Below are 12,895 nucleotides of genomic sequence, written 5' to 3' on the forward strand. Positions count from 1 at the left end.
GACTGTAGTCACAGGCCATCATACCTGGCTAATTTTTTTCATTTTTTTGTAGAGATGGTGACTTGCTATGTTGCCCAGGCTGGTCTCAAACTCCTGGGCTGAAGTGATCCTCCTGCTTCAGCCTCCTAAAGTGCTGGGATTACAGGTGTGAGCCACTGCACCCAGTCCTGTATTTTACTTTATATATAGAAATAGGTACAGAGAAACATTTCTCTATTATGAGAAAAAGAACCAAGCACCGCAGATAGATGGCAACCAATATCGACTTCTGGATCGGGCCAACTACAGGAGTGATCAGACCTGAGTTGAACTGGAACATGGATGCTCAAGCGAATGCAAGCTCAGTCTAAAGATTAATTACCTCCAGCCGATTTTTGCTATGCAGTTGCAGGCTCAGAGTTGTTCTATCTTCTAAAAAACTCTAGAAAGCCACATTTTATGTCAATCTTCCCTATTTTAAAACATTATTTGAAATCTTAAAGAATTCATACCAAATAAAACATATCTGTGGGCCAGTTTGGACCAAGGTCCGCCAGTTTGGACCAAGGTCCACCAGTTTCCAATTGGACTTAGATCCAGATTTTTGGCACAATGGAAAGTATTATTCATGGGTTTCTGCTATACATTTTTCTATCAGCCTCATTCCTTACCTCTACTTTACGTCTCCACCTTTTTTATCCCTTTTTAAATAAATTAAAAAAACCCTGTTTCTAAATCATGTAACTATCTGGAGTATGCACAAATCAATCAGTAAATCTGAACAGTTAAATACACATTATGAGGGTCATGGAGCTTCCAAGTACCCTAGAATTCAGCATGCTAAATGAGCCAAGCTAAACATGTACACACACATGTACATGCATGCACACACACCAACAAATTATTTGAGTCAATTGTTTTCTTCTCTTAGAAAGAATGTGCAGTGGGTTACTGTTTGTGAACGACAGCTATATATATTGGCAACAAACGAATACTTCAGGTTGTAAAAAAAATTTTAAGAAGTGGGAGTAATTTTTTAAAGAAATGCCACTGATGTGGGAAAATGCATTTGATGTTAAAATAATAAAAATGGAATTTAATATTAAATATCCCACATGATTAGACAATAAAGAATTATGTTAGAGCTACAGTAGAAACACAAACTTTTGACGTTAGTTATTTCTGGGTAGGGAGACTTTAGAATTATCCTATTCTCTTCTTTGTACTCTTCTGAATTTTCCAACAAATTATTTGGATGTGCACATATTGATTTTACAGTCAAAAAATTATATGAAAATATATATAATTATTTTTCTGACCATCAGCAAAAAATAAATATCCTGGAGATTTAAGCTAGGGTGACAATTTTGCTTGAATTTTCTTGGTAATTTGAAGGAAAGAAATGTCCGTTTCGCTTGGGTGATTCATAAGATTATCTCATTTCCCCAATTCTCTTTGTCCCATAATCACAACACAGTGACAAACTGTAAGTTGATTAAAAGACAAGTCTTGGATAGCTAGGAGCCGAAGGTTTTACAATTTATTAAACATTGGGTATAACAGACTATTGCTGGAAAAAAATCTATCACTTTAACACTAAAAAAAAAAAAACCTACACACATAAAAAAGACTTTCAATCTGGATTCTATCTGCCAGCCTAGCCAAAATGTCAGAGTACTTTTTTTATCCATTCCAAAATAGATATTTTTGATATTTTATGGAAATAGTGTCATAAATATTTTATATAGTTATCTTCTCTCTACAAATGCAGCAAGATATCATAAGGTTCTTCTTTTCAATAAAATGCTTTATTGCTATCACAGTTGAATTCTCCTTGGCCCAGCCTCTAATTTGAGCAACAAAATTCTAAGAGGGAAGAAATGAAGACTTCTGTGAAGTGCTTGGTTCTCTGCTACTTTTTAAAGCACAAAAAAATTGTGTGCTTGTTACTAAATGTCCATTTTCATTGAAAACCAGTGAAGTAAATGTTGCCTTATGTCTTGATATATTTTTACTAAAAGAATTTGTTTTTAGAAAGCCAAGAGCAAATGAAAATTTTAACACCATTATTTATAAATGAATATATTTCCTTATGGAGAGACTCATGTTTGTATCTACTATTAAAATAGTATGCATAATAATGTTTCCCCAAATAATATATGTATGAAAGCTTAAAATGTTCAATGAACTTTTTTGATTGTCAAAATTTCATAATAAATAAACACAGAAAAGTTGTCTTTCCTGACTTCTTCGGACAGTATGAACCAAAGAGGACACAATTTCCACATAAAATCCACTGCTCTCTTTTGAGTATTAAATAGGAAAGTGGCACTTTTGACACGTGCCACGTTCCTGTGAGAGCAGAAATGCATTCAAAAATTCTGTTTATGCAAGCCAAGTGTCACCTGATGTGACTTGGAGAATATATTGATTTAGGCATAGTTTTACTTACATCTAAATGTCAAAGTCACCATTATGCTATTACTGACACTCTGAACTATTTTCACTCTTGACTACGCGATTTAGACACAAAATATATGTAGAGTTTGAACATTGTTTGGTATGATAACTATATTCTAAGTATTTGGGATTGATCCATTGTATTTGTATTGACGATCACTGATCAAGATGAAGAGGTATAGCATATGCACGTGAAGGAGAAGAAACCTTGCTTGTAATGACAAAGACAACAATGGAGAAAATCTACAGAATGTAATAATATATTCACCATCTTTCCTAAAAACAAATATCTGTATGACCTAGTATCTCATTTTAAAAAATAGTAGTATGTCACACTCTATACATACATCCTACTTCAATATGTCAGCACTATTAATGCAATATATCTGTCAAGCTTTATTAAAATTCTTTTTGATGTGTATCTTGGCTCATAAACCTCTGCAGTGCACTGATACTGCATCAGGGAATGTCCTTGTAACACTGAATCTCTGAAGATGGGACAATAAAAGAGAAATCCTCCAAACTTTCAAGTTCAGCCTATGATACGACACACCCTGCATAGCCTCTTGTCGGTACCCGGAACATGCTTATGCATTTGTCAGTAACCACAGCAGGACGATTGTCCAAACCTTGTTTCATAGAACTTTCTGGTGGGAAGAGCATAACTGCATTCAGAGATAAATATCCATGAAAAAAGGCAGCATTAACACTAGGATAAACTGTCAGGTCCATTTTTCTTTATAAAGCTGTTTCGGAAGCAGCATTCTTTGAGTTACAGCACTGGAGTTTTATCCTTGGGCCTTTTTTTTTTATCTGTGCTATACTTTAATTGGCACATTTCACCAGTGGATGTTCTCTATTAGTACCAAAGACGTCTTGTCTGTTTGTAGCTCACATTTTCCATGGCCCCAGAGGAGTTCTTGTACTTGCCGGGCAGGCAAGCAGCAGACATGCCAATCAAAATGGGTTTACTGGAAGCCCATCATGGTTGTAAATATGGGGAATATACCCCGGGGGGTGGGGAAACTAGGGCAGGAAGGTACAAAAAGGGGTTAAGGGAAACCGAATATGGGAAAAATAAAACCTAAACACATCAACAAAATTAATCAAAATGTGTTCACTATTGTCCTATTTTTAGCATTATTCTAGAACAGCACATCTCAAATTATCTGTTTGAAGTTCAAGTTATTTGGACAATCTTTGGTTGATTGTTTGATTTTTCCCAATATATCAAGACCTGATACCTGATCCTATGGAGTGTAACTAATGGCAGCTCACACCACAGGAGACTCACCATGCAAGTTCAACAGCATTTAAGGAAAAGTTCCGCTGATGGTGTCAGGGCAATATCACACTTTGTATATAATTACTATAAACATTTTTGAACGCTTTTAATTTTTCTACTTAGCCTGTTGCAGAACAGTAACAGCCTATTCGTGGACAGGCACCAGTCCACAGACCATGCTTTGTGCACCTTGTTCTGGAATGTATAGGGGCAGAAGAATTAACTTCTCAACCAATTCAAAACCACTCTAATCAAACTGTGCTTGCTAAAAAATTAGCAACATCCTAACGGCCAGATCCAAGCATCTATTTTCTCTGCCCTTCCCGCTTAAATCTCAGCAACAGTGGATGCGGCAGATTACCCTATTTCTTGAATTCTCTCTGTCTTTACTTTCAGGACAGCGTGCTTTGCTGGTTTCTCATCACTTGTCTTCCTTTTCTGAATCCTCTTTAAATATGTATACTCCCTGATGTTTCATCTGATTCTGTTGTCTTCTTTCTCTAGCTAAATGTTATCACCCGTTGCCAACAAACATTTATATGTTGGTTTTTCTCAAATCAGTCAGCAGGCAGATAAATAGGAAATAAGAGCAAACTGTGCGTCAGGAACCACGCTTGATGCTGGGAATAGAACCTGAAGAGACAGCACCAGCGCTGGAGAGTCCTTGTGGCCTCTCCAGATGTGCTTTCTGTTCTGCTCCACGCTGCTGTGACTCAGGTCCCATCGCTCAGGTCCCATCGCCTCTTATCTGGTCATTAACGACAGCTACTATTCCAGTACCTGCCATCAGTCTCCCCTCACCCAGCTCAACATCTCCATGATTATTTTTCTTAAGTAAAAATATGATCACATATGTGTCTTTTGAAAAATCTTGGCTGGTAGCCCTTGCCTATGCAATGCTCTTCAAATTCCATAACTTGAAATGTAATACCCAAATGATACGGTCCAAATCTACCTCCTGCCCTCATCTCCAGAAAACCTTGACATTTCATGATTCATGCCTTTGCACATGTTGGGCCCCTGGCAAGAAAGCTACACCTCTTTCTCCTTCTGTGAGACTCTATTCATTCTTTAAGTCCAAGTCTGACTGTTGCCTATTCTAAGGTGCCGTCTCCAGTTTCCCAAGGTAAAGGGAAACATGTATTTCTCTTGGCCCACATAGTATTTTAATTCACATCTCCTTCATTATCCTGGTTAGCTGTGCTACACTTGAAATTTTTATACCTCCCTCTCTTCAGGATAGACTATGATTTCCTCAAGGAAAATGCCATTCATTGTTATGTCCTTTGTTTTTTTATAGAACACTGCCTGGCACATAGTAGGTGCTTAGCACATGTTTGTGCCTCAAATGTACTGGAATACTTCTATCCATAGAAAGTTTGCTTTTTAAATATTCAGGCAGCATAGACATTCACAAAGTTGTCAGTGAAATAGACAGTTGTCATTCAGGGGTTCAGTTTAGGCCCCTAGCCTTATCTCCTGCTATTCATTGCTTTGTACTTTATGCCTCAGAGATACCATGTGCTTGTAACTCCCTGCACACATCACTAGGTTTCACACTCTGCGCTTCCATTCAGATGCTGCCTCTGCCTGAAACATCCTTCACCACGCTAGGTGCTCCCATCATCTGCCTAACACCCGTGAATCCTTCAACACATGGCTCCAGTATCCATGCCCTGGAAAGTTTCCTTGCACCCTAAGATTAAGCTAGGTGCCTGTCCTCTCAGTTTCTAAAGGGTCTACTGCATAATTCTCTCAGTATATATTGACATTATTTGTTTCTGTTTCTCTCTTTTCTAATTAGTACTTATAAGTACTTTAACTTGCTTAGTCTTTGTATCTCAAGAACTTAACAGTAGTTGACATACAGAATACATTGGACAGACGTTTATTGATGGAGACTGAGCTAAATCTCCCTAATGGCTCTATTTTTACAAGGAGCCACATTTGGGTCAGGTGAATGTTAAAATATTATTAACACTTATCTCTGACTGTAGAGGACAGAAGATTATATCTAATAGATACAGTATAGTCAGAACTGTGTTTCCCAAACTTTTTCTAGCTATGGTACATTTAGAAAGGATTAAGGAACCTCTTAACTTCTTTAACTATAAATAAAACTTCAAAATCAGTGGAGAGAAGGTGCTCATTTTAATGGAATTCCAATAGATAATACAATTTTAAAATAAAATAACTCAGGCATAGGCTATTATAAACAGATATAAGCTGTGAAAGAACAAGAAGAAAGGATACACAGATAGCTTTTAATGCATTGGAAATCTTTTTAACTCAATCATTTCCAAATGCATATACCTTTGGAAGAGAACTTAAAATTAATAGGAAAGATTCTAAATGTTTTAATCAAAGCAATCAAATTGGGACTTTCTTTCTAACTTCTGCAGACTCAACTGTGATGCTTTCCACATTCTATTTTGAGGGGGAAATGTTCTTCTGCTGACACCTGCACTTCTTTATGCTCTTATAATTTTCAATGTTTAGCACACTATGTGGAACATGGTAAGATTCATATATTTTCAATGAATTATATTAATAAGTTATTTTTGTTGTTATGGTTCCTAGTGCTAATATCATCTTCTTACTATTTTTATCATGAAATTATTTATTTATCAACTGCAAAGTACTCTCTAAATATAATATAATGTTGACAATACCATCATAAGATGGTAGGCATAGATTATTTATGCTGACTTAAAGGTTGTAAACATAGAAGCATTATTGATAATTTCAAAAGGCTTACGTGTTCTTCATCACATTGTGTATTATTGAAGTAATCTACATTGAATAACCATGAATTACAGAAGAGAATACACACCACAGATTACCTATCAAAAGGTTTCATTCACTTAAGTCCTTTTTATCATCCTTCTCATGTCTGAATCACTCCACAAAAATTAACTCCAATAAAAAAAATCACTACAAAAGGAACAAAACCAATAACTCAGGTGATGGCTTCAACAGGTGATCTTGCTTTATATTTGAATTCATTCCCCAAAACAAACATCTAAATAGAATACCATTTTTTATTGTAAATGGAATGCATGGTAAATTCTTCAGAATGGTTTTCCACTATGATCAAATGATGCTTTAAATGGAGGAATTTCAAAGCCTCCATTTAATTAAATTTGATGAATTTTTTTCCTTATAGTGCATCAACTACATTTATCAAAAACTGACTCTGTTTACAGCACATATTGTTAATGAAAGGTTATTTACTCAGGTGGATGAACCTCTTAAGAGGCTCTTCATGCAAAACCACTAGTCTGTGTAGCATATGGGAAGATGTCTATTGATGAAATTATACTGATCTTACTAGAGACTAAAAGCCAGACTTTCCTTTAAAGTCATGCCCCACAAGGCAGAAAGATTTTAGATAGATAGATGACAGTATTTAGTAATAGTTTGAATTCTATGGATCCCAGCTCTGCTATCTACCCAGTTTGCCTAGAATAAATCAATGAAGTGATTGCATAGTTAATGTGATTGCTCTTGACACAATTTACAGCTTTTACTCAAAGAAGTCACTTCTATTAAAGCAAAAATATGTGAAAAGTTCTTAGTGTAAATGGCACCATGATGGACTACTGAAGACACTAGAGTCATTTCCACATTTGCCTCCATGATGAATAACTGAAGCTTTATTTAAGTAGATGATCTGTTAATAGCTCTTTATGAAGACCTCTCTCTTCTTCACAATGTCTGACAAGTCTTGTGGGACACTGTTGGCCTCCTTATTTCCACTCACTACTGGGTGTATGTAAGGGGATGAGGGTGGTATTTTAATAAATGAACAATGCTTACAAAATCATCTGGATCCATTCTCTCAAGGCTACTACATTACCAAAATTTGGTTTTTTGTTCACTTTTGAGCTTTGCCTCCCATGCTACTCTGACATCATTTAGCACAATATGGAGTGTGGAAAGGGACTGGTTAGCAAGTCCATAAATAGTAGTAAGCCTTGTATACAACTGATGGTAGCTCAGGGACTTATCACAGTTAGAAAGATTCATAGGTAGACAATGGTAAAATCTTTCCCCACCTTAATTTCTTTTATCAAAAAAATCTTACATGCATGCATACAAGCCCACATGCTCACAAACACACTCCTACACTCTGCACCTAGCTTAAGACATAGTATGTTATCAATAATTTTAGAAATCCCCTGCGTGTCTCTCCCTGGGATTGCATCTCCAGACTTCCTTTCCAGAGGTAACCATCATCTGACATTTTTGTTTATCATCTTTTTCTTCAGAGTTTTACTATATACATTTTTTATTTCTAAATAATGTATTGCTTAGTTTTACATTTTTTGAACTTTATGTAAATGGTATATATTCTTTGGCTATTTAATTTTTTTCTCTAATAATGAGGTTTTAGTGATATATCCATTAGTGTATGGCTGTAGTTCAGTTATTTTCTGTGCTCCATAGAATTTCATGGTGTGAAGAGATCACTATTTATGCAGATGAGACATTTGTGATATTTCTAGTTTTTATGTTATTATGAACATTTTTTTATCTGTCTACTTGTACACATGTGTAATAATAGTTTCTCCAGGGATGAAGATGCAGTATTAGAATGTGTACATCTTCAACAATATACGGATTTTCAGATCATTATCTAAAGTGAGAGCATCAATTTAAACTTCCACCAGCAAAGTAAGAAAGTTCCTCATACTCCACATCTTACCAACACTTGGCATGTTCAAAAATGGTCATTAACACACAAAAATGAATTCTGGCTTACTATCCACAGATATTCACTCCGGAATCATATAACTCTTCTAAGAATCAGAGCTTGCATTATAGTTACCTAAATTGAACATGCTCCATCCCAAGCCTAGAAAAAGACAATGTTTTTATCTATAAGATGGGAAACATAAGTTTTAAATATAATTCTGTTGATGATTACAAGTCAGTCCTCCATTTTTCTACTAAGAATATTGCCTATAATGTTATGTCAAAACATTTGTGTCAAACTGCTGTGTTTTGCCAAGAGGTAAATTTTCCAGTCAAAACAATTAATTAGAAGCTATTAATGATGCCTTCTAAGATTAAAAAGTCACTGTGAAGAGAAAAACTGAATGGGAAAAAATTACCCAAATCAGGATTCAGGAAATAAGCTAGTTTGTTGATCTCCATTTGGGAATTTTGCTTTGAATTCTCTAACTTTTCTGCCATCATTTCACCAAAGCTAAATCACTCAATTAATAGACCACAGGAAGGCTTCAGATTTATGAAGGGCTTAAACCTCAACCAATTCTTGCTTCTTCTCTTAATATGTATAGTCCTTGTAATATTTTGTTTTTATTACAAAACATACTTTGGGTGCTGAAAATCATCATAGTACTAGTACACCCATGTCTGGTTTAGTCAGCTACAGACCATCTGGTAATCAATAGGTGAGAAAGTTTATTGGTAAAATACTTAAATCTCTGGGTCATAAATTATTTGAGAAAAAGAATTGTTCAACTTCTTTTAACCAAAGGACATGTGCTCGCTTACTTTCTTTCTTTTCTTCCCTTTCCTTCCTTCCTTCCTCCCTCCCTCCCTTCCTTTTCTTCTTCCCTCCCTCCCTTCCTTCCTTCCTCTTCTCCTTCCTTCCTTCCTTTCCTCCAGAAGGCAATGCTCAGAGAGCAGGATGGGATTTATGACTTTAGTTGATTAGGGCTAATGAAACTCAGGTCAGAAAACTAATATCTGCAAAGAACAGTTCACTTTCCATAGTTGCATGACCAACAGCCTATTATACATGGCACATCCAGAGCAGGTCTTCCGTAAATGAGTGTTAGTCATGAAGGAATCAGCGCAAGAAAGAATATAGTCTTGCAGAGTACCTCCCTTACCACTTCTAGAAAAAAATTAAAGGTCAACTACTGATGGTTGGTCCCTGAGGTCAACCTTCATCACGAAGATGAGCATGTTAGATTTTTATAGACAAAGACTTCAGAATGAAACAGTCAGCAAATGACCAAGAGGAGGCACCATCGCCAGGGAGCTGTTGGTGCCATACTCTGAGACACAGGAGGAAGAGTCAGCAGCAACTTTGCCTTTGGCTTTTTAGACACTTTGCTAGAAAATATTCTCTTACCTCACTGGAACCTCACCAAACCATGGTATATACACATCAACATAAACATTATTCATACTCAGGTAGAATAAACATATACAATCAGGAATGTTGCATGTATCAATCCATGCTTTGAATTTCTTACCTCACATTTCGCAAAGGTTAGCTGCATCTCTCATTCTTCAACAAAAACAAAGAATTCAACTTGAAGCCTCTGTGACTAAACTTATTATCCAGTGTAACCTATTACATTAATTTAATTAAATATTTTTTACAAAAAAATCTATCCATTCAAGAAAATATGGAATACATATTTGTTTTTTATATTTATTTACATTTTAGCAACTATCCTTAGGGGATCATATTTCCTTTTGCTATTTCACCTGCCTAATTCCTTATTATTAGTAATCCACTTTTGGGGCCATAGTTCCTTTGGTATCCAAAACATTGTTTATAGTCAATAAAAATATTGTTTTAAACATCAAAATTATATGCCCTGTATATTATTAAATCCCTTGTAGGCTTTACAGCCTTCTTGCAAATAATATTTTTGGGAATTAATAATTTAAAAATAGGTTGCAATGAATATTACCAATAGTGCCATAGAGAAACACTTTCAAGGGTATACGTGGTCTTTATGCCAAGATATAAATATTGAAGAGGTCTGAGTGGAAAAAAAAGCAACACAGCAAGACAGTTCCAACAGTTATGAAAAATATGGTGGCTCTTTGGCACAGCCCTGCAATAGAAAGGTTGTGTCTGGCAATAATCTTTGTGCAAAGATACCTTCTTTGGGTGACATGGTATCAGATTCCTGCTATATATTGTTTTTAACTTTACTGCTTAAAGTAATCATCTTTCAGTTTATTTGTAGGACTAACCTCATAAATGGGCAGGTCCATCTCAGAAGAGTATTAAATGTCAAAGAAGAACTTAAACAAAGGCAGATATCCTCTACATAGGAAATATTCAATGTTTAAAGGCAATAGTGGAGAATGATCCCTTGCATTAAAGGTTTAGAAACATTATCCTCAAGGAAAGGCCCAAACGTGGATTAGTGATTTATCTTTCTCAGAAACCCACTGCAATTCATAGTGTGGAATTACAAAGATAATGGACACCAAAGGGAATTCTCTGCAAGAATTCATACTCTGTATTCATTAATCCTCCCTAATCCGGTTCTACAGGTGTCAGCAAAGGGCTCTTCCTTCACCATTAAGGAATTTGGACACTTCGACACGTGATAAAAAAGAAGAAATGCCAAATGCTACTGTCCCCGAACAACAACTTGTCTCCACTTGCTGGCCCAATGAAGAATGTCATGTTGACTGCCTAGAGGATTATAACCTCTGAATGGACCGTTTCGTAAGTATCCTCCTTAAAACTCTGATCAGAAATGCCAAGTGATTATAGTTGTTGCACTATTCCTGATAAAAGCTTCTCTGCTATATTGCTGATAAATATTGACATTCATTTCCAAACCTCATGGGAGTGCTTGAAATCCTGTCTTCTCTCACACAAAGCAAGGGGGGATAAAACAGAATTATGCTTTGACATTTAGTTGATTTCTCTAAGAGCAAGGATCATTGTAAGTAAGAATTTTTACCTTGATTTTTTTTTCTAGTAAACGTTTGTTTTAAAAAGAGTAAAAAGGAAGATCCAATTAGAAAGACAAGACACTTTCATTTACCTTGGAAACTCGGTTTGCAACTTCTCTGCCCACAGTCAGCCCCTGGACAAAGGTGCGAGCAGCAATGAAGGCGCGGGTAACCTGAATCTTCAGTTTCCGGGGCACGTCTCCAAAGGGCTTCAGCTGGTCTGTGTATTTGCTCACACACTCCAGGTAGTCCTCGCTGAAGTGATACTGAGGGTTGATCAGCTGAAACATCCGCTCCAGTAGCCGAGCCCAGAAGTCATTGAGCATTTCCTCCAGATTCACGTTGCCCCCAGTGTAGTATCTTTTCAGCTCTGTGAAAAGATCCTGGAACACTTCTGAATTCTGCATGTACAGCATTCCATAGGTCCGTACAAACATATCATTTAGTGACTTTTCTGCATTCTCCAGGAGCTCTCGGAAAAATTCTGCAGATAAAACAAGAAAGCGGTCATAAATGAATACCACCTAGAAAGCCTAAGACATCTACTTACCTTAAACACAACTGCTTTTAATGGGCATTTTCATAGAAAAACATATCCTGTGATTAAGGTATTAATGGAGCAACAAAAACAATATTTTAAATGAGATTTGACCTACACCTACGATCTTCTATGAATCAAAGAAAACAGAAGACCTCATAATATTCATTGACAAGAGCATCCATTAACATTAGGAGTTTCCTAGGTAATACTCCTCCAAAATAGCTCATTTTTCATTTATTGTTAAATTTTAGAAAATCCTACAGTTTGACAAAAACTCAAATCAAAATATGTTGCAACCATAATGTGCAAAGTATTGTCGTTAACATAATGATAAATACATTTGCTTCAGCCTGTTTACTGATTTGTTCTAACTCTAAATTTGATTAAATTGCTTTTATTTGGAATAGTCCATAAATGTGATATTCAAATTAATTTAATATTTTGGACTCTACTTTCTATATATAGCAATCAATTAGAAGTGTTCAGAGATTCATAATGCAATTAAATTCACTTAATACTAAAGCTATAATGAATATAATTTAGGTGGCCATAATGAGTTAGAAAGCCATGAAATGTCTTGAATTATCATTATAAACTATCATTTAATAGAACTTGAATAAAATATTGGCAAGTGGACTCTCTGGTTAAGACGTTTTAAATAAAAAAGTGTATACCAACAAACAAACGCTTCTGTCCTGCGATAGCATTTGAGTGCTACTGAGATAATTTACAGGATGCAAAAAATGACAGAAATGAAAGCCGTTGGATACTGTTACCCTCACTAGCTCTTATGTCAGGCTCTCTCAAGGGACAGGTTCTGTGTGGAGGGAACCCATCCATTTGCACAAATAAGCCTGGGCAGAGCAAGCTCAAGTTTTGCCCCATTTCGAGAATATAAGTTGAGGTGAAGAAAAAGCTAAGGAAAGATAACACCTCAGAGTTTA

At 35.9% G+C, this 12,895-nt stretch overlaps 1 protein-coding gene across 1 annotated transcript in view; it reads right to left on the minus strand.

The window, feature by feature from the left end:
• The window catches only part of GPC6 (glypican 6), a 1,073,132-nt gene that overhangs the window by 504,501 nt on the left and 555,736 nt on the right, over nt 1-12,895 (minus strand). The window contains exon 3 of the mRNA XM_069467100.1: nt 11,503-11,894. Within this exon, the coding sequence (XP_069323201.1) occupies nt 11,503-11,894 (392 nt within the window). The remainder of the gene's footprint in view (nt 1-11,502; nt 11,895-12,895) is intronic.

This window comes from Eulemur rufifrons, chromosome 4 (genome assembly GCF_041146395.1).
Source record: "Eulemur rufifrons isolate Redbay chromosome 4, OSU_ERuf_1, whole genome shotgun sequence".
NCBI lineage: Eukaryota > Metazoa > Chordata > Mammalia > Primates > Lemuridae > Eulemur > Eulemur rufifrons.